The 20,277-nt window shown below is 47.1% G+C and overlaps 1 protein-coding gene across 1 annotated transcript in view; it reads left to right on the forward strand.

Annotated features, from left to right (window-relative positions):
* The window catches only part of LOC146789726 (tetratricopeptide repeat protein 21B-like), a 372,315-nt gene that overhangs the window by 112,170 nt on the left and 239,868 nt on the right, over positions 1-20,277 (forward strand). Inside the window, exons 10-13 of the mRNA XM_085631186.1 lie at positions 3,418-3,490; positions 3,625-3,735; positions 15,860-15,998; positions 18,661-18,677. Of these exons, the coding sequence (XP_085487312.1) occupies positions 3,418-3,490; positions 3,625-3,735; positions 15,860-15,998; positions 18,661-18,677 (340 nt within the window). The remainder of the gene's footprint in view (positions 1-3,417; positions 3,491-3,624; positions 3,736-15,859; positions 15,999-18,660; positions 18,678-20,277) is intronic.

The following is a 20,277-nucleotide window of genomic DNA, read 5'->3' on the forward strand; positions in this document are numbered from 1 at the left end:
TCCTGGTCGCTCTTTGACCAGGTTCACTAGGGAACAGTGCCTCCTTTTGTGAGTACCTCATCGATTTTCGGAGCATAGGCACTGGACCATTATCAAGCTCCTGGTCCCCCCCCTCTCCTTTTTTGACATAATAAAAATATTCTATTGCATGTTGTTGGCATATTATTCATTATTTGAAATGAAAAATTATCAGTGCTACTGTTGTCCTCAATCCTACCTTCCCGGGTTCTTGCTAGACATAGAATTTCCTGAATTCCTTACTCTCCTGACTGACACTTTAGGTGAAATCCTGTGATAGTGCCAGTGACATTCAGCCCCTGTGATGAAAGCTCCAACTATCCCGATTTACAAGTACGTCATTTTCCCCCTTGTTTTGGGAGCGGTAACTCTACTTCGGGCTATTTTCAAAAGCTTCATGTCGATCTGACAGGCCCTACTGAAAAAATGTATACAGTTATTTATTTTTAAGTTCTATGTTTTCCAGTCATTTCTGGAAGTGAGTCAGAGGATGAAATGATGCCACAACTTTGAACGTGCGCCAGATATACTTAGTATGAAAATTTTTAGCTCTTTAAGTAGGCCTACCATTATTGATTTAACCTTTTGAAATGAAATTCATTTTAGTTACTGGTCTTGGTTGCTTTTCTTTTTTTTTTTGTATTTTCTTTTTTTTTTTTGTCCTCATTTGCGATTACCTCCACTCGCCGAAGAGAAGCCAAGCACCAATTATTTGCCATAGAATGTTGTCGATCTATCCTCCATATCTTTTTCCGGGCAGAATATGTATGTTAGGCGGGAGACTACCTCTTTGGGCAAGGAACGGAGAAGCACCAATCAATGTTAGTCGACCCAGGAGAAAAAAACGTACGGGGGAGGCCACTTCCCAGGATCTACTGGAGCCTAGTTGACACATTCATCGGACCCGGGGAAAAAAAAACCAAAAAAAAAACACGGTATCCTATATCCAGTTTATTAGCAATTCCCAAAAGGACACCTTTTGTTTGGAGCATGATCTAGCCAGATCAGTCTTAGCGTTTTCCATACATTGATATCAGCCACGCTGCGTGAGATGGGCCTTTGGCATCCACCCAAAATTTACATATTTGTCGTCTTGCCAGGATGATAGAGTAAAAAAGGAAAGACTTTGCCTGTCCAGATATATTTTCTTCCAGACCAAAAATTATTAGCGGAAGAGTAATTTCCAATGATAAGCTTAAAATTGAGGCCAAAGTGGCCATTACTTCCTCCCAAAACAGCCTGATGGCCGGGCATTCCATAAACATATGTATGTCTGAGGCTGCCACCAAATTACACTTGTTGCATTTCTTCCCAGGGAGAAACTTGGAGAGCCTCAGGGGTGAAAGGTAGGCCCGGTGGAGGGTAAACAAGTGATTACGTCTTAGCCAGACTGGTTTCACAATTTTATAAAGAAAAGAAAATCATCTTATCCATAAGTCCTCACACTGGGGGATCAACTCCTTCCCCCATAGCTCTTCTGGCAAGACAAAGTCTCCATCCCCCTCCTCTACCATACCCCAATACCAGATTGCCACTTCTTTGCCCCCTTCTTGCTTTTCTACCAGTTGTTGTTCAAACAGGCTGTAACTCCCCACTTGAGGACCTTTCCTATTTTCCGCCCGTGCCCAGCCATCCAACTGTATATACTTAAATCTAGAGAAAGCCGTGCCCACCCTGTCCCTCAGAACCTCCCAGTCTTGTACCCTTCCATCCACCAGTATCTCTCCCCATCTTAAAATCCCAGCGTCCCTTAACGGGGTTGCAAGGCTGTCCTGCATACAGGGTGGAAGGCCGGGAGAGTCCCAAACCGGCGCAAAATTAGAATAATAGTGTAACCTGACATTTTTTCTTATCTGAACCCAATTTATTAAGGCAGATTGCAAGGTCTTTAGTCTGACTTTTTTGAAATATTTAATGTCTCCAAACTTAAATAAAAAACCATCCAATGAGATGTCCATTCCTCCTAGCATAGCCCTGAACATACTCCCCAAAGATGTTACGGAAATTTTCAGAAGCATCCTCGAATAAGTTAGCTGAAATGCCCATGCGTAATATAACAGGTCTGGCAAAGCCAGACCTCCCTTTTCCCTCCTCCTTCTCAACTTCTTCCAAGTCAGCCTTACTGATTTAAAATTCCAGATAAACGAATGTATTTCTCGCTGACTTTTTTCCACTTTTCTCCGATCGAAGGACAGGGGGATTGAGTTAAAAATAAAAGTGAATTTTGGGAGAATAGACATTTTGACGAAGTTTACTCTCCCAAAAATCGAGAGTGGTAAGAATGTCCAAGATCTCAAAAGTTTCCTACTATCCGTTGCTACCCGATCTAAATTAAACTGTGCCAAGCTACCTAAATCATGAGTGATACGTATTCCCAGGTATCTCATTGATGATACAACTGTGAACTGTGGATGTGGAACGTTCCAACACTTAATCTCTGTTTTATTGGCATTAATGTCATAACCGGAGATTTGCCCAAATTCTCCTGCCTTTTTAATTACCGTCGGAAAAGCTCTCTGCGGATCTGAAGTATACACCAAAATATCGTCTGCATAAAACGCTATCCGCTTCTCCCATTCACCATATACAAATGAAGGAATATCCACTTCCTTTCTCAGAATATGGGCAAACGGCTCTATATAAAGGTTAAATAGGAGCGGGGATAACGGGCAGCCCTGTCTAGTGCCTCTGGTAATTTTTATCGGGTCTGTTAAAGTGCCATTGACTAATAATCTAGCTGTAGGAGCCCTCTACAATATCTCGACATCCCAACAAAAAACCTCCCCCAGCCCAAATCTTCTCATAACCTCCACCAGATAGGGCCAATTGACCCTATCAAAGGCTTTTGTGGCGTCTAGGGTCAGGGTGGCGAATGGAAGAGAAAAGGTTGTTGCAATGTCAATTGCCCCAACCAATTCACAAGTATGATCAGCCAACTGGCGTCCCCTTTTAAAACCCCTTTGATCTTGGTGAATTATAGATCCGATTACCTTCCCCAATCTTAGTGCCAAAATAGATGTGAAAATTTTGTAATCGTTGTTTAGAAAAGAAATCGGCCTATACGACCCACATTCTGATAGCTTTTTCCCTGGCTTTGGAATGAGAACAATCGTGGCGTCCTTCCATGATTCAGGGGAGTTCTCCCCTCTTAAAAGAATGGCATTAAAGAGACTTGACAATATTGGGGTAATAACGGGACTTATCACGCGATATAATTCTCCGGGTAGGCCATCTGGACCCGCCGCTTTCCCTTACTTTAAATGGGCGATCGCTTTTCCCACCTCCTCTTCTGAGATCTCCTTCTCTAATGGTCTTGGTTGCTTTTCATAATGAATCTGTAGAAGCAATGATGCTTTTTATTGAAACGTATTCTAACCTTCCATTTGGTTGTTTTTGCAGAGAGCTTTGCGAGCATTTGGCCGGCCCTCAGACCAGCCTTCTGTTGGGAGATGCATATATGAAAATTCAAGAGGTATGTATATGTTTTTGATAGAACTCTAAAAACTGATAACATCAATGCTATCCCATTAAGAGAGAAGCGAATAATGCTTGCTGAGCTCGAAAAATGTCCGTTGCTAATAGGTCTTTCTTCTCTTTCTTTCTTAGCCTGAGAAAGCTTTGGAGGTGTATGACCAAGCCCATAGGAGGAATCCAACCGATGCAACGCTGGCCAGCAGAATCGGGCAAGCCCTAGTCAAGACTCATCAGTACAAGAAGGTCTGGAACAGAAACCATTTCACAATTGATGATGGCAATATATGGGGTTGACATTCAGGGGCTTCATCTGCATGTTGTTGAGATGTGTTCCAGGTGTTTACTGACTGGCCTATAGCAGAAGTGTTTTCTTTTATCATACATTTTAGGGACACGGCAGCCATATTTTTATTTTAGGATCACACACAGTTATTATTGCTGTTATTCAGACACATTTGGATGAGAATAGAGCATTGTATTATGCAATGTCCAGCCACCTTACCTCTGAGGAACAATTGAAGCAATACATTTATACAATTTGAAAACAATAGACACCCATCAGCAGCTGTGTTATGTGTAAACTGTGAAGTGGGTGCGACTCATATGCTTCCCTCTGATGTTTATTAACCCTTTAAGCGCTAAGGGTATTCCCCCCCTCTTGGTGGGACAGTTTCAATTTATGCCTTCATAACAGTTTTTTAAATGAAGGATTCCCAAGCTAAATGCATGTATTTTTCCCCACACATGTTGTGATTTGTAAAGATTTAACGTGATCGGAGGAAAAATGCCAAAAGACTGTTGTGCAAAAAGTATGTTTTTCCCCTAAAAACAAAATGATCTGGGCCAAAACCCATCGTCTTTTGCTCCTCATGCCATTCCAGTTCAGACCCAGCTATATGCAAATCAGTCTTGACCCTGTTCCCCATGGGAACAGTCCAGCCCGAACTGCCAGGCCAGGTCCACCCTGGACTGGAAATAAGCATCCTGGGACCGGTTTCAGGGCATCACCCCTCATCAGCCAGATTAGCTTGACTCCAGTGGGATGGAAAGCACGGGACCCACGTTTGGGCATACCTGTCCTACTCTGGGTGCCAAATGGAAATAGAACAATTGATGGACAGAATGCTGCACGATGTCAAACATTCACCCCAGTACAGAGATCTGGACCTAAATCCATCTTTTTTTTTGCACCCTAAAATCCGCCTCAATAAAAATGTTGCTGTGCTGAATGACGTTATCCCAGCTTTCTAATACTGTGTAAGAGGGAAAACATTTATCCACTCATGTTGGATTCAACTTAGGGTAATTTTTTCTTTTAGATTGGGCAAGATTTTTCCAAACTTATCATTGAACTCAGAAAACATGGAATAAAAAGTGGAGGAAATGAAAAATTAGCAACAGGGTCTTGTGGCTTTTTGTGTCTAGGGCTTTTAAGTTCCCCAGACTGTTTTGGCCACAAAGATGTATAGTTTTTTAAGTTTGTCTAAAAGCAGGCAACACTCAGAGCCTGTAACGGAACCATAGATTGCAATAATTTTTCATTGTGTACCAACCATGCAACGCTTGACAATGAAAAATAAAATCAATTGAAATTGATCATCAAGGAAAACTATCAATTTTTAGGTTTGTTGTAATTTGTGGATGCTCCATTCATGGCAAACATTGAATTTTATACTTTATGGGACTTTAGTTTCCGCCTTCCTCAGCTATTTGCTTTTCTCTGCTCGGAAACCTTCAGCCATTTACATGAGACATCCCCTTGCATCAGAGTTTATAAACATAAGCGCAAACATCTAAAGCTTGATTATATTTTCCGTTTAAAAAAAAAATATATTATTTTCAAAAACAAAGCCTAACTAGATTCAGTTAGTCATACAGTCTCTGATGTTATTAGCGTATAAAACAGTATATCTTCATAGCATTTACATGCCCCTTTGCAGCATAGCCACGCGATATTTCCAGTTTAATGTTCTTGACCATGACCCTAACCTGAAACCACTATCTTCTTCTCTTTTATCCTCAATGAACAAAGACCTCCCTTACCAAGCTATCCCAATTCTAGTGCGCTGACATTGTATTTAAATATTTTAATACAGTGTATTCAAATCCAGTGCCGCATGTTGTTTTTCTAACCCCACTTGCCAGGCGTGAATGCATAGTTTTCCATCACGTTCTGATCATAATTAACCTATATGCCACCATCGCTGCATGTTTTTCTGCACCTCAGAATTTAATATCTTGTATCCACTTGTGTATCACATTGTCGTTTTTTGACAAACCCTTTTTTCTCTGACCAACAAACTTAGGCCTTAAGATCTACTTCACGCTCCCCAATATGATCAAATACATCTAAATAAGTGCCGCTAATGCACCCCCAAGTTTTTCTAAAGTGCACAAATAGTTTTATGAATCGGTCTCAACATTTATCGATTAGGCACTATTTCAGGTGATTGTGCACAGGATGTTGACTCAAGTTGTATTTTAAGGTTTGGGTTACCAGTGGCTGCAGCTGTTTCTGGGTTCTTTGTAACGTATATGAAGCTACAGCATTCAGAAAACATTAAATTCCACTCAGTACCCTTATCTCAATACTCGCACTGCTCACACATACCTAACTCACAAAACCATATACCTCTGAAATTTAAAATAAAATATGTGCATTTAATTCTTTCTTTTAAACATAATAAAACATATTTTTGATATTTAAAATGTCTTGTACAAAAATAACATAATTAGAAATACAACACATGTACATCATATAGGGGAAATTAAGATTTTCCCCAGCTTTGATTGTTAGAAAGCCTTTTTTTTTTTTTTAAATTAAAGACACGGAGGCTAATATTATTTCAATCTCCTTTAATTGCACCACGCACAGCAGCCCTTTAAAGAATACATTACTGTATTAAAATTCCAAACCCAACTAAAGGCCAGAATCCACATCCCTCTTGCTTTTTTCTTAGTGAACTGCCAACATAACATAAAAACATCACTTATAAAATGTACTAGATTTATTTCTCACGAACGTCCAAATAACAACTCCTATTGTACGAAAAGACTTTATCCGTTTCTCAAGGTTTCCTTCCATTCCAGTTGTTTAAGCGAGACCTGTAATGATCCCTCAGGGCAGGACAGTAGTTGCGCCTCCACTGCCGCTCTGATTGACGGAGAGCCAGTTTAAGGGTTTTAAGGTCGCTAGAGAACCATTTATTGGCTTCATGGAGACAACAAACTTTAACCGTCCTGAGCGGAGCAATCCGATCACAAGAGGTAGAAAGCCAGGTGTTGATGGCGTCCACTTGAAGGTCGAGGGAAAGGGCCGATAAGTCCGGAGAGGACATTATCAGAGAGGAATGGAGGGAATTGAAATCAACCCGATTCCAGTTCCGAGCAGGGACGTTCTTGGGCAAGGGGGACTTATCAATCACTGCTGAGTCAATGGAAAAGTAGATGAGCGAATGGTCCGACCAGATACAAGGAAGAATAGTGGTCGGGGATAGGGCCCGATTGGCCGACCAAATCTGGTCGAGAATGTGACCAAGAACATGGGTGGGAGCATGAATGTGGAGGATAAAATTGAGGCAGCGAAGAGTGTCAGAAAAATCTTTGGAGGCCTGATCTTCCCTGGGGTCGCCAGGCCAATAGTTAAAATCGCCCAGCAGACGGACTGACGAATTGTTGATCACCAGAGTGGCTAAGAGTTCTTGCAGTTCAGGTAGAAAATGGGGCATTGTTTGAGGAGGACGATATACCAGAACTATAGTAAGGGGGACAGAGAAAATCACTTAACGGGCCTCTACGAAATCAATTTTAGGTATGGGAGGAAAGGACAGAGGCTGAAACTGGAGAGTAGACCGAATGATCAGTGCCACTCCCTCACCGACTTTCTTGTCAGGGCGATCAGCCCGAAGTATGTAATACGAATCGGGGAGTGCAGAGAGTACATCAGGCTGGGAATCAGCGGAGAACCAGGATTCTGTCAAAAACAGGAAATCGGGGAGCTCGGTGTCAAGGAGGTTGTAAAGTTCCAGCTGATGCCTGCCCGCTGAGCGGGTATTAAGAAGGTAGGCAGAGGCCACCGTCGGAAAACAGGGGGGGGGGAGGGGAAGAGTATACAGGAGGAACGATAATTTGCTGACTGGGCAAGGAGACGACGGGGGAGGAGATGGAAGGGGCAGCAATGTTCAGGGCCTGAATGCGATTACGCGTGAAAGGGCTAAGGGGCCAAGTATCTTGGTAAGTGAGAAGCTGCCCGGGGGTGTACCTTAGAGCAGGGGCAGAGTTTATGGCCCCTGGTCTCGGACGGTTGCGGACGGGCGCAGACGGGCTTACCTTTGGCGCACCTTCGGCCTGCTGCGCTGTCGGGGAACAGAGCGCATTTTATAGGAGGAGAGGAGGGTGGAAGGCAGCCGCGACTAGAGCCGGGCGGGGAAGGAAGCTGAGGTAGCAGAGGGCGACAAGCAGGTACAAAGTTAATCGAATGAGCGTTTTTAAAAGGGAGGCGAGAACAAGCAAAATAAAGCAAGGCTGAGCGTTAATCACAGCACACAGCGTAAGGTTAAAAAATAAGCATTAACACACTCACGGCCCCCGGCTTCCGACTCAGGGGTGACACACAAGTCATCTGTGTGGGAGCGAGTAGCAGATGTTTAAGTAGTCCGGGAGGGTGGGAGGCAGCCGCGACTAGAGCGCTACCCCTGCCTTCTCCCAAGATGGCGGCGACCCTCTGCTCGACCCAGCACCAGATCTGCCGGGCGAGGAAGGAAGCTGAGGTAGCAGAGGGCGACAAGCAGGTACAAAGTTCATAGAATGAGCGCTTTTAAAAAGGAGGCGAGCACACGCAGAATAAAGCAAGGCTGAGCGTTAATCACAGCACACAGCGTAAGGTTAAAAAATAAGTGTTGGAGGGAGGACCACCGGGGAGTCGGGGAGACTATTCCGGGGCACCTTCCTACCGCAAAGTTATAGCCGAGCGCCGCTGAGAAGCCCCCTGCGAGGAGGTCCTTCTTCTATGATCGCACTAGGCCCAGTAACACCACCACACAGGACTCAATATCAGTTGCTTGACTTGGTTCTTTATCAGCAGTAGTACATTCAATATTTACAGTGGGATCGAGGGATCCAGTAAGAGTCTCAATGTCTGCTAGAAGGATAGGGTAGCGGGACAGTCTTAGTACCAACCAGGTACGGGAGGGCTCTGCGCCAGACCTTGAGTGCTGGTCTCAGAGCGGCTCGGACGTGGGGAGCCGCGACGGCGTCTGCAGGGCTCGGTGGTAGTTCCGCTTGGGTCGAGCCGCGACACAGTCAGCAGGGCTCCGGTGGTAGGTCCGCTTCGGTCGAGCCGCGACGAGGTCAGCTGGGCTCTGATGGTAAGGTTCAACAAGGTCGGGCCGCGACAGCGTCAGCAGGGCCCCAAAGGTTCGTGAAGGTCTTTAAGCACGGTGGAGCCGCGACGTCGTCAGCAGGGCTCAGAGTGTGGGTTTAGGATGATTCTTCTTCCGTAGGGTCAGCCGCGATCCGATCAGCAGGGCTCTTTACTCCAGGATACAACTGGTGTCCTGTTGTCGGGTCGCCCCAGATATAGGACTGGAGCCCTTTGATGTCCGGACCCTTGCGCCCGGAGGGGGCGGAGAGGCCGGGTAGGGAGCGGCCAGACACCCAGCAGGAGAGGCGCCAGGCCCCAGAGAGCTGTGGGGCGATCGCACCTAGGTGTGGAAGGACGGTTGGGGGTCCCATCGATACTGCCCTCCGCCGGGAGTGGGAAGGGTTCACGTGGTATCCCCCGGGCCAGGGGTTGGCGCCTTGATGTCGGGCCTCGCTGGGACAGAGGCCAGGTGAAGCGGGGTCACGCAGGTGGTCACGTGGAGTGACGTATGATCCAAAATGGAGGAGCCCCGAGGTGCATGGGACCTCGTACGGCTTAGCAAGGGGGAACAGGACCACGCCACGAGGCCGGCTCCCACAATAAGCATTAACACACTCACGGCCCCCGGCTTCCGCCTCAGGGGTGACACACAAGTGTCATCCCCATCCTAAAAAACCTGGTTCAGACCCCATCCTTCCTGCTTCCGTATCTAGGCAAGATCCTCGAGAGATCCTCCTGCCTGTCGACATACATCGAGGACAACCATCTCTTGGCTTCCCACCAAGCTGGCTTTCGCCCGACTCATTCGACCGAAACGGTTGTCCTCTCTGTCCTGGACGAGCTTAAAAGCAAGGCGGATTTCAACTGCCCTCAAGCCTTGGTGCTTCTTGATTTGTCCGCTGCCTTTGACACGGTCGACCATTCCATCCTCCTCGACCGTGTCGGTGCAGCGGGCATCCAGGGCGCCGCTTTCTCTTGGCTCGCGTCTTTCCTCCAAGGCCGGTCGCAGACGGTTCAGCTCTCTGGTTTCTCTGCCCCACCTCGTACGGTGTCCTGTGGGGTCCCCCAGCGTTCCTCCCTTTCCCCTCTTCTCTTTGACCTTTACATTTACCCTCTTATTGTTTCTTTGCTCAATATGGAGGTCTCCATTTACAATTACGCGGATGACCTTCAGTTAATCTTTGATCCTTCCTCTTCCACCAACTCCCTTCTTAAATTCCAAACCACACTTGTTTTTATCTCTGATTGGATGAGTTTAAACCACCTCAAACTCAATCCGGATAAAACGGAGTTGATCCTGACTGGTGGGCCTTCCAGCCCCTGGTCTTCTGCCTTCTGGCCTTCCAGTCTTGGCTCCCCCCCGGCCCCCTCTGCCTCAGTTAGAACTCTCGGCATTAAAATCAGACAGGACCTCTCCATGCGCCCTCAGATCAGCTCCGTTGTCTCCTCTTGTTTTCTATCTCTCCGTATTATCCGTAAGATTTCCCGTTTTTTTCCCTTGACGCCCTTAAAATTATTTTAGCCATGATTCTTTCCCGCCTGGACTACGGCAACTGCCTGTACGTGGGCATCCCCGCCTACGAGCTGCGGCGTCTCAGACCATTCAGAATCAGGCTGCTCGCCTTATCCATCGACTCCCTAAATTTCACCACACCTCCCCCCTCCTCAAATCCCTTCACTGGCTTCCTATCCTGTATCGTACCCTTTTTAAAATGGGATGCATAGTCTTCATGGCCCGTGCCCGTACAGCCCCTCTCTTCATTAACTCGATGGTCACTCACTACCTCCCCAGTCGCAATCTCCGCTCCTCCAGCCAGGCTCTTCTCACTATCCCCCGCTTCCGTAAGTCTAGAGTAGGTGGCACTAGGTTTCCTACTCTCTCCCCCCATTTCTGGAACAGTCTTCCACTTTCAATTAGATCTGCCACCACCTATTTACATTTCCGGAAGGCGCTCAAGACTCACTTTTTCACCCTAGAGTTTCCCTCTCACTGACCGCCTATGCTACTCCTTCTGCCTCTCGTAATCTCCTAGCGCCAGGAAACCGCTTGGTCACAGTGCGCTCTACAAATACTTTCAACTTCAACTTCATCTTCCTTTACTGTTGCGCACAAGCTACGAGATAAAAAAAAACCAACAAACATCAAAACTGGGTTGGGTACAAGGGAGGGATAGCATTAGTCTCCTTGTCTTTAACCCCTTCGCTGCGGCGGAAATTCCGCCACAGCGCAGGGGGGTGTAGGGGGGGCAGCGCGGTGGCGCAGTGCTCATGACGGAGCCACTCCGTCATGAGCCACGGTTGGGCTGTTTTTCTTTTGACGGAGTGGTTCCGTCATGACTCCGCCCACTGCGCTAATCGCCCGCACAGGCGGGGAATTAGCGCCGCGTGGGCGGCGCGGCCGCCAACGGCCGCAGCATGACGGAACCACTCCGTCATGAGCACACGGTAACCGTGGCTCATGACGGCGTGGTTCCGTCATGAGCACGGAACGAGTTAATATCCAGATTTTCTGACCATCAAAACTGGGGAAAATATACATTTTATGGCAACACCGGAGGCTAACATTATTGCAATTTTATGGTTTAAATCTTTATTGATTTATCATCAACAGAAAAAAAGGACAACAAGCAATGATATATCGACAAGTAAGGCCCTACTGTCAGGGCCGTGTACGCTGTAGGTTGTCCACAATCAACACCCCCATCTCCGTCCTTGGTGACTACAAAAGAAGGGAACAATTAAAGGAAGGAAAAGGGAGGGGGAAGATCTTAATGTAGCTTATGCCCTCAGTTGTCCCAATTCGTACTCTCTATGTGGAGGCTACGAGTGGCCCCGGGCATCAGCCAGTCTCAAGAGCTGTAGATATTTTGGACAAGTTCCCTGAATTCCGATGTCAGCAAGGTTAGTAATGGCCTTCATATTTCAGAGAAGGAAGCACTTTGGTTGGACAAGGAGAGCGAGATTTGTTCCATCCCTAGTGTATGCCGTAACCGGTGCAGCCATCCTAAGTTTGTGGGTAGCAGCTCTGAGCCCCAGTGGGATAGGATATTCTTTAAGGCCGCCCCCAGGGCCAGGCCAATGTGTCTGCCTTGCTTCAACCTAAGGGGGAAGTGAGAGTGTTTGGGAGTCCTAATACAATGCATGCTGGAAATCTGGAGTTGCGTATCAAAGTGTATTTGTATCTGCGAGTACCGGCTCCCAGTATTACTGTATTTTCGGGCAATCCCATAGAATGTGCAGCAACGTGGCGGTTTGCCCGCATTGGCGCCAGCACTCTGGTGATTTGGATGGGTTATAGCTGTGCAATCGGTGGAGTATTTAGATGCTAACCATATTGTGGACCATGTGACATGCCCGGTAGTTAATGTCATCCCACTCTTTTAACGGTAGTTCCCTACCTATCTGTCTCCCATCGGAGCTGGCTCTTAAGCTTAGGAGTCTCTGTAGTCAGAGCCCATTAGTCGGTGCAGTTCTGAGACCATGCGTTTGTCAGACTCTTGGCCAGGAGCCACCGCTCGAAGGCAGTACGTTGCCGCTTGGCTCCCGTGTGAACAGAGCGGTGCATTACCCAATAGCGGATCTGCATGTAGTGATACTGGGAGTGCAAATTTCATGCGTAAGGCCTCAAAGGGAAGGAGGCCATCTACATCAAATAGGTCCCAAAATAAACCCCAAACAAAGAAGCTAAGTGGCCCAATAAAACATTAACAATATGTCCTTAGAGCAAGAGTCACTGTCCAGGGTGTAGATCTCCTTAGGGTATTAAGTAGAAAGGGGGTTAGTAGTGGCCCTATTCCCCGCTTCCCACCCAGCCCCCTACTGATGCAAAATAGGGAAAAAGCAATGAGAATGAGGTGATGTGTAGGTGTCTTGCATCATGTCGTTGTCCCAGCTGGATCTCCGGCAAGTGTAACAAGGACAGGTTGTCCCTCTCTAGCACTGATCTCTGGATCCGATCAAAGCCCAGCCAGGGAATACAGACTGCCACTGTGGACCGAGGGCTCCGCGCTCCCACGGCTGTGCCGCCCCCGCGCCCCTGGGAGCGCACAGGCAGGAGGTCCTTGATATCAAGGAGACGGCTCGCCTCGTCCAAAGAATGGATCTGGTGCAGTTTCCCCACCAGGCGAAAGACAATCCTAAAGGGATGCCCCATAAGTAGAGCACCCCCTTCTCCCGGAGGCACAAGGTGAAGGGTCGGAAGGCCCTGCGCTTTTGCATATGGACTCCGCTAGATCTTGGTACAGAACCGGAGACTGGCCTTGGAACTAGATGGGGTGCGCCTCTCTGGCATGTTGCAGAATTTGCTCCTTCAGTGAGAAATCGTGGATCTCTAAAGGTCTAAATTCTCCTGCCAGTTCAGTTTTGATAGACAGAAGGTATTCTCGTAGAGAGGCAAACAGCGTCTCTAGGTAGGGGCGGGTGATGGCCACCTCCGTGTGCGTAGAGTCTGTGAGCTCTTCCATGCGCCCTTTACCACTGCATCGCCCACCTGGGCCCCAATAGCTTTTTAACGAGCATGTCCCTGACGTTCCTGCCCCTCTTGCCTTTTCCCGAGATCATGGTGGTAGGTAGAGAAAGGCTTCACCCTGCAGTCTGCGACCACCCCTTGGGTCCGATCAGCAGTCTGCGGTCACAGAGCCAGAGGGCGGGGCCCAGCAGCAGTGGACCTCCTTATGGAAGGGCGACCAGCATGGGAGGGAAACTCAGCTTGCTGTAATGCGGTACCAAATAACGGGCACCGTGGTGACAATCAGGAGAAGGGGTATGCAGGAGAGCTTAAACTTGTGGTGTTGGCTGGGCCCCGGAGCCACGGCCCATTTTCTCATCCCAGGCAAATCAGGTGCCCACATAAACCACGTGGTGATGTAAGGGCTGGAACCGCCCAGCAAGCAGTTTGATGGTGGCATATTTTAGTGGTGCTCAGCTACCGCTTTAGGTGGAGGCATAGCGTTGCGAGAAGAGGGGGGCATACACAGCAGATGGGCCAGCCAACAGTCCCACCCCCCTCACCTTCAATGCTGTAGTTATCTGACACTGAAGGTGGGGTACGTTACCCCAGCAAGCCTCACCGGGGGATAGGGGGCGCACCACCGCAGGTCTTCCTCCCTCTGTGATCACTACCTGGGCCAGGTCAGGCAACAGCAGGTCTCATGGTTTCTCCCATTGCGAGGTCGCCTCCTTGGGGCGCAAGTCCTTCAGGGCCCAGCCATGAGCGGTCACAACCCTGCGGTCCTCGGCAGGTCTCCGGGTGTGTTGCAGGGTTTCTGGAGCGGTGCTGCTGCATGGTGCGGGTCCTCGGGCACGCCCAGCAGGGCCCCAGCCGTCCGAGGCAGGGAATCCGGCTTAGTCTCTGCTTTCCGTAGAGGCACACAGTCGCAGGCAGGGCGGAAGGCCAGGGGTGCCAATCCAGCACAAACCAAGCAGTTGCCGGCCGACCCGCTCTCCGGAGTCCGCAGATTGAAGGCAGGCTGCAAGAGGCGTCCGCGCCTAACTTTGCCAATTCGCTCTTGAAGGTCCTCTGCTGCGAGCCGCTACCCTGGGCGGGGGGGCTAGGGGGGGAGAATCTCTGCAACAGTCCTGTTGCCAGACTGGTGCAAGTGGGCGATCCATCTCTGCCATTGCAGATCTCATCATGCGCTGTCTTGGGCTGCCCACCCCGATAGCTCAGGCCCATGTTTGCTTAGACCGTGTCTGGTCTCCGCAATATTTCCTCCAGGGTCTGGTGGGCTGTTATAGTTGTCCAGGCACCCCCAGTATCTTCTGGGAGCGCCATGTCGTGGCTGGGGAGGCAAATCAATTGCTAGAGGTGATTTTGGCAATGGGGCCTAGCGGCAGGGAGTGGGAAGAGCCGAAAGTGCATCTCTCCCATCCGCCATCTTGGCCACGCCCCATTATTTCAAGTTTAAAGCTTCTCTGCTAAACAAGAAGCTGCATTCACAACCGGTTTAAAATAAAATTTCATAATAATTGCATCATTAGACCAATCCACACACCTCAAAATGTCTTGCAAAGCACCCCCCAGAATAAAAGCTTTTGAAGCAGAAGCACTCCTCAGACTGTACACCAAACAAACTTGCACCCACCCCTACATTCCTCATTATCTCGTTCACCTAACGAGCAAGAGTAAGAGGTGATACTGCCTTATATGGGTGCATAAAAGATATTAACAACTGATGCTCAGAAAGGGAACGAAGCCCAGAAATCCTCCTTTCATACTCTTGCATACAATGCAACACACAAATCTTCATGTTCATCAAAATTATGGATATAATGTAGTTTCTGAAATTGACTTTGTTCTTTTGCTAAAATAAAAACAACCCCCCTTCTGGATTAAAAATTCTTCCCCAAACATCTAATGCTCTAACAGCTGAAACTCTATTAAATGAGAGAAAACATAACAAAATAGTCAACTTTTGAGTCAAAATCTTCAATTCGAGACCAGAATTGTTTCCCAAACCTTCCAGATAGTTAAGCACTCTTGACACATCTCAAACAGAATTATACCTAGACACTGGAGGTTTAGATTCAGTAGTTTGGGTTAAAACGCTGTTGTGTGTGAAAATGGAAAAGCTAAAATGTGTGTAAAAATCAATGTCTAACGGTTGAACCATTCACAGATAATGAAGAAATGTCCATGTTAAATATTGCTTTTGTTAACCCTAACTTGGAATTGAAAAGGAGAGCAAAAGTCCCCAACTTTCATGTCATGTGATTCTGGCTCCAGCATGGGCAAGTATGGCGGTCAGTTACACTATTTAACTTGCCTGAGCATGCGCGCCATGTCAGTGAAAGATGTATGGCCTGACCCAAAATCCATAAAATACAATGTAATTCGCTTTTTAATTCCATTCCTTGGGTAAATTAGGAACTCTGAGATCCATGGCTCAATTTACCAGCTTTCCTAGGGGTAAATGTGACTTTCATAGACAATGAAAAAAGTCTGCATGATCTTTGTAGGCTCCTTTATCTGCATACCAGGTGGTGACTTATTGTAGTGTTTTTTAGGCAATAAACTACTATGAAGCAGCCGAGAAGATCAGTGGACAGGATTTCCTTTCCTACGATCTCGCTGAACTCCTCATTAAGCTCAAGCAGTATCTTAAGGCAGAAAAAGTTCTGAAATCAGCTTTGGAACATGATCCGGGTGAGATTTTTCATGTTTATTTCTGCCGTGTTTAGTATAATCATGAATGAAACTGATCATAAAATGAAAAAAAAACTTTAAGGGCTATTTACAGCCCCTATCTGCTTATTGGGTAGCTGGCTAGATGAATGGCCTATCCTCATTTACAATTAGCACTACTTTGCCAAAGCTAGGCCACCATACATCAGAGAGACCCGGCATGTGGAGAGGAAGAAGAAACCAGTTAGGAGATGCCAAGAGTGTCCTGAAACGAGTCATATTAGTGGCTGTTGAGGTGGATACCGCCAGACTCAGTAATACCAGTATACTTCCATGTTCTTTCTCTCACTCACTTTCCTTCTCTCTCTATTTATTTATATCCCCCATTGTCTTGTCTGTGTTGCTCCTTCTAACTCTTCCACCCCCCCCACATTACAAGTGATCTGGAGAAGTATCCTCGAGGGATACCACTGTCAGCTGTTTTTTCATTCTCAGTGTCCCCAGGCCTGGCATTACTGGGTCCACAAACTCTGGACTGTGGAGTGGAGATGCACAGGCTTCAGGCAACATCCCCCCCCCCCCCCCCACACACACATCAGCCGAAGGCAGCTTGAAGACAGCGGTAAACGCTGTCGCCTCACCTCCCACTACAATCACCTGCTCTACTCTTCCCCCCCCCCCCTTCACTTCATCCTTCCTACAATGGCCCTAAAAAAAGCTCAAACCGGTTTACCACCTGCTACCATCAGGTCTTTTTTTATGTGCAGATTTGGGCCTGTTGGAATGAGGGAAAAATATGAAGATCCGTACCCAACATTCCCACGTCTGCGTGTTATTCCCCATTCTGGGGGCAACTGTAATCTGCAGATTTGAGCACGGGGATACTGAACATATGGTATTCCTGCACCTCAATAGAAGTACCTCTTAATACTTGTCCTTTGTCTGTTTCTTCTGACGGCAGTCATAAAACCTTGCATGAGGACCTGTGTGAGAGAGAATTACTGGTGTGGCTGTGTTCTACTTGGAGAAGGAAGCTCTTTCAGTCTTGTTCTTGCACCAGAGACGGCTCCATCAGTCTCTTAGTTATGCAATTTATAAATTCCTAGATTTCACGTTTTTTAATAGTTGATTCAAGCAAACGTGCCTACATCAGCACTAAGTGTTTGGGCTGTGGCTCCTTTAGCTGCTTCATTGGGCATAGGTGCACCCATATTCTCCAAGGTTTTGTGTTGGTGAAGCAAAATGCTGTCTGCAATTGATTAAGTCCGGAATTGATGCGAAGGCAACCTGCTTTAGAAACTTTTATATGGAAATGGTTCAGTCTTTATAGTTATTGTCTTATTTACCATCCTGTCTATAACTATACCTTTCCAAACTTAACTGTTGCTCTTGAAATTGTATCTTAATTAAATGTTCTGCTCTATAATAAAGAACAAAATGACAAAGAAACTACATTGATATTGTCCTTACAGTGAATTCCCCAAAAAGTCTCTCCTAACTGCTGATTGATTGTAGTTGATCAAATGTAAATATATATTGTTTTGTATTAGATTAGAACTAGAAGTGTATTTATATTTATTTATTTATTTATCGAGGTTGGTATAGCTTGAACTTGACCCGAAGGTATTTGAGTGCTTTACAAAGTTGGCAACAGCAGCAATTTCACTAGTTTCATATGGCGTAAATATAAATACATAGTGACAGTATCTAAAAAGTATGCGAAAGACAGTAGTATATGTTGATATATAGATATATATAAAGCGCTTTATGCTGCAGCATTTGCACGAATTGCATGTGGAGTAAAAAATACATAGTAACAATATATAAAATAAATTTACGATGGACAGTAGTAGAGACGGACAATAACATCTTGAGGTAGCTCTGGCAGGGTGTTAAGAAGGTGGGGAGAGTAAACATAACATGTGTATTTGTAAAGTGCACGATTACCCGTAGGTGTCCTAGCGCTGAATAACAGATGTTTATTGTTGCCCAACTCAATGGTACTCATTTTATCGACCTCAGATGGATGAAAGACTGAGTGGACCCACCGGGATTTGAACCTGTGATCATGAGGTTGAACACAGGCCCCTGCAGTGGCTGCTTTAGTCCACTGAGCCACCAGACCCGACATAGTTTTCTCCCCAAGGCAGTGATGCTCTTTTAAAAAAATAAAATTGTAAATTCTTTTTTAGAGTGTGGGGTGGGAGTAAAACAGACCAGTCAGATGGTTTAAGGGAGAGGGCTTATGTATTTATTGAAGTGAATAATTTTCTTCCTGAAGAACAAGTTACTTACCTTCGGTAACAATATATCTGTAAGAGACATAGATTAGTTATAGATTCCTTACCTTAGAGTTATCCCCAGGCGTCAGACTCTATCCGGCAAATTTTTCATCCGCAGTACCTCAGCGCATCGAAAGGTGGCATCGGTCGGCTCCGCGTTCGTCGTTGCCATCGTGGTTGCCGGGATGACGTCGTGGTAGCCACTTAGACGCTGCCCTTGCGATCTCATCCGTTCTTTTACATGACATTCCGCACCAGAAGCGCAGAGCCATGTAAGACACTGACCACTGGTGCACAAAGCTAGGGCCCAGAAAAGGATTCCCTGACCCTAGAAGTCAGTTTGCAGAGCGGGGAGGATGGGTGGGGCGGTAAGGAATCTATAACTAATCTGTTCCTTACAGATCTATCATTACTGAAGGTAAGTAACTTGTTCATCTGAAAGAGACAATTAGTTATAGATTCCTTACGTTAGAATAGATACCCCAGCAATACCAAACCCGGAGGTAGGTTTGCGAAGCAAGTTCACACCAGAAAGTCCTGGAGAACAGAACGGCCAAAGAAGATGTCTCTCCGGACCGGACGGTCCAGGCAGTAGTGTTTTGTGAACGTGTGCAGAGATGCCCCCGTAGCTGCCTGACAGATGTCATTGAGGGGGACTCCCCGTCCCAAAGCAGTGGTTGCTGCCGTCGCCCTGGTGGAATGGGTGCGCAGTCCCACTGAAGGTTCCTTCTTTGCCAAAGAATACCAAGCTTTGATGCACAAAAAGACTTACCTAAAGATGGTCCTTTTGTGCACGGCCCAACCTTTTTGGGCGCCCATGTAGCCAACAAAGAGCTGGTCATCCACCCGGAATTGCTTGTTGTGATCCAAATAAAATGAAAGCGCATGTTTTGGTTCCAGATGGTGGAGTCTCTCTTCCTCCTCAGAAGGAGGCGGAAAGAAGGTGGGCTAAGTGATGGTTTGACCAATGTGGAAAGAAGTAACCACCTGGGGAAGAAAGGAAGGTCTGGTTCTCAGAACAACCTTGTCCGGATGAAAAGCCAGAGAAGAAGAGACGTTGAAGAAAGAGCTTGTAGCTCACTCACCCTGCAAGCAGAGGTGATGGCAACCAGAAAAGCAGTCTTTAGAGTAAGAAGTCTGAGAGGACAGTTATGAAGCGGCTCAAAGGGAGCGCACATAAGGTAAGTAAGTACCAGGTTCAAGTCCCACTGAGGCATTATGAAGGGAACAGGAGGAAAAAGATGAGTAATGCCCTTAAGAAAGCGACTTACAACAGGGGACTTGAAAAGAGAAGGCTGATCAGGAAGCCTAAGAAGGCTGAAATGGCTGAGAGGTAGCCCTTCAGAGTGCCCATAGGAGAGCCCTGCTGTGCCAAAGACAGGAGGAACAACAGAACCTCAGAAAGAGGGGCAGAAAGGGGATCCACAGCCTTTGCTGTGCACCATGCCACACATTTGTTCCATCTGGAGGCGTATACCATCTTAATGGAGAGATGCCTGGCTGCCAAAATAACATCACAGACTTCGGGAGGAAGGTCAAAAGATGTCAACTGTTGGCACTCAATCTCCATGCAAGGAGGTGGAGACTGGACAGGTTCGGGTGGAGGACCGTCCCCTGCTGCTGCAACAGAAGATCCTCCCGAAGAGGCAGTTGGATCGGAGGATCGATGGCCATGTGTAACAGCTCGGGATACCAGACTCTTCGTGCCCAATCCGGAGCCACAAGGATGACATAGGGCCGGTCGTGCTTGATCTTCTTAAGCACTCTGGGCAGAAGTGATACAGACGAAAGGCAGATTGAAGACCGCTACTCTACTCGTGACGAAAGCGTTGGCTCGCGAGTGCCGCCTTGGAAATTCCAACGTGCAGAATTGATGACATTGCGCGTTCTCTTCGGTGGCGAATAGATCTAATCAAGGCTCTCCTCAATGCTGAAAGAGTCCTTGCGCCACATCTGAGTGAAGACGCCAATTTGTGATCCATCATGCACCTGCGGCTGAGTTTGTCCACCCTGGTGTT

The sequence above is a fragment of the Triturus cristatus genome, chromosome 10 (genome assembly GCF_964204655.1).
Source record: "Triturus cristatus chromosome 10, aTriCri1.1, whole genome shotgun sequence".
Classification (NCBI taxonomy): domain Eukaryota; kingdom Metazoa; phylum Chordata; class Amphibia; order Caudata; family Salamandridae; genus Triturus; species Triturus cristatus.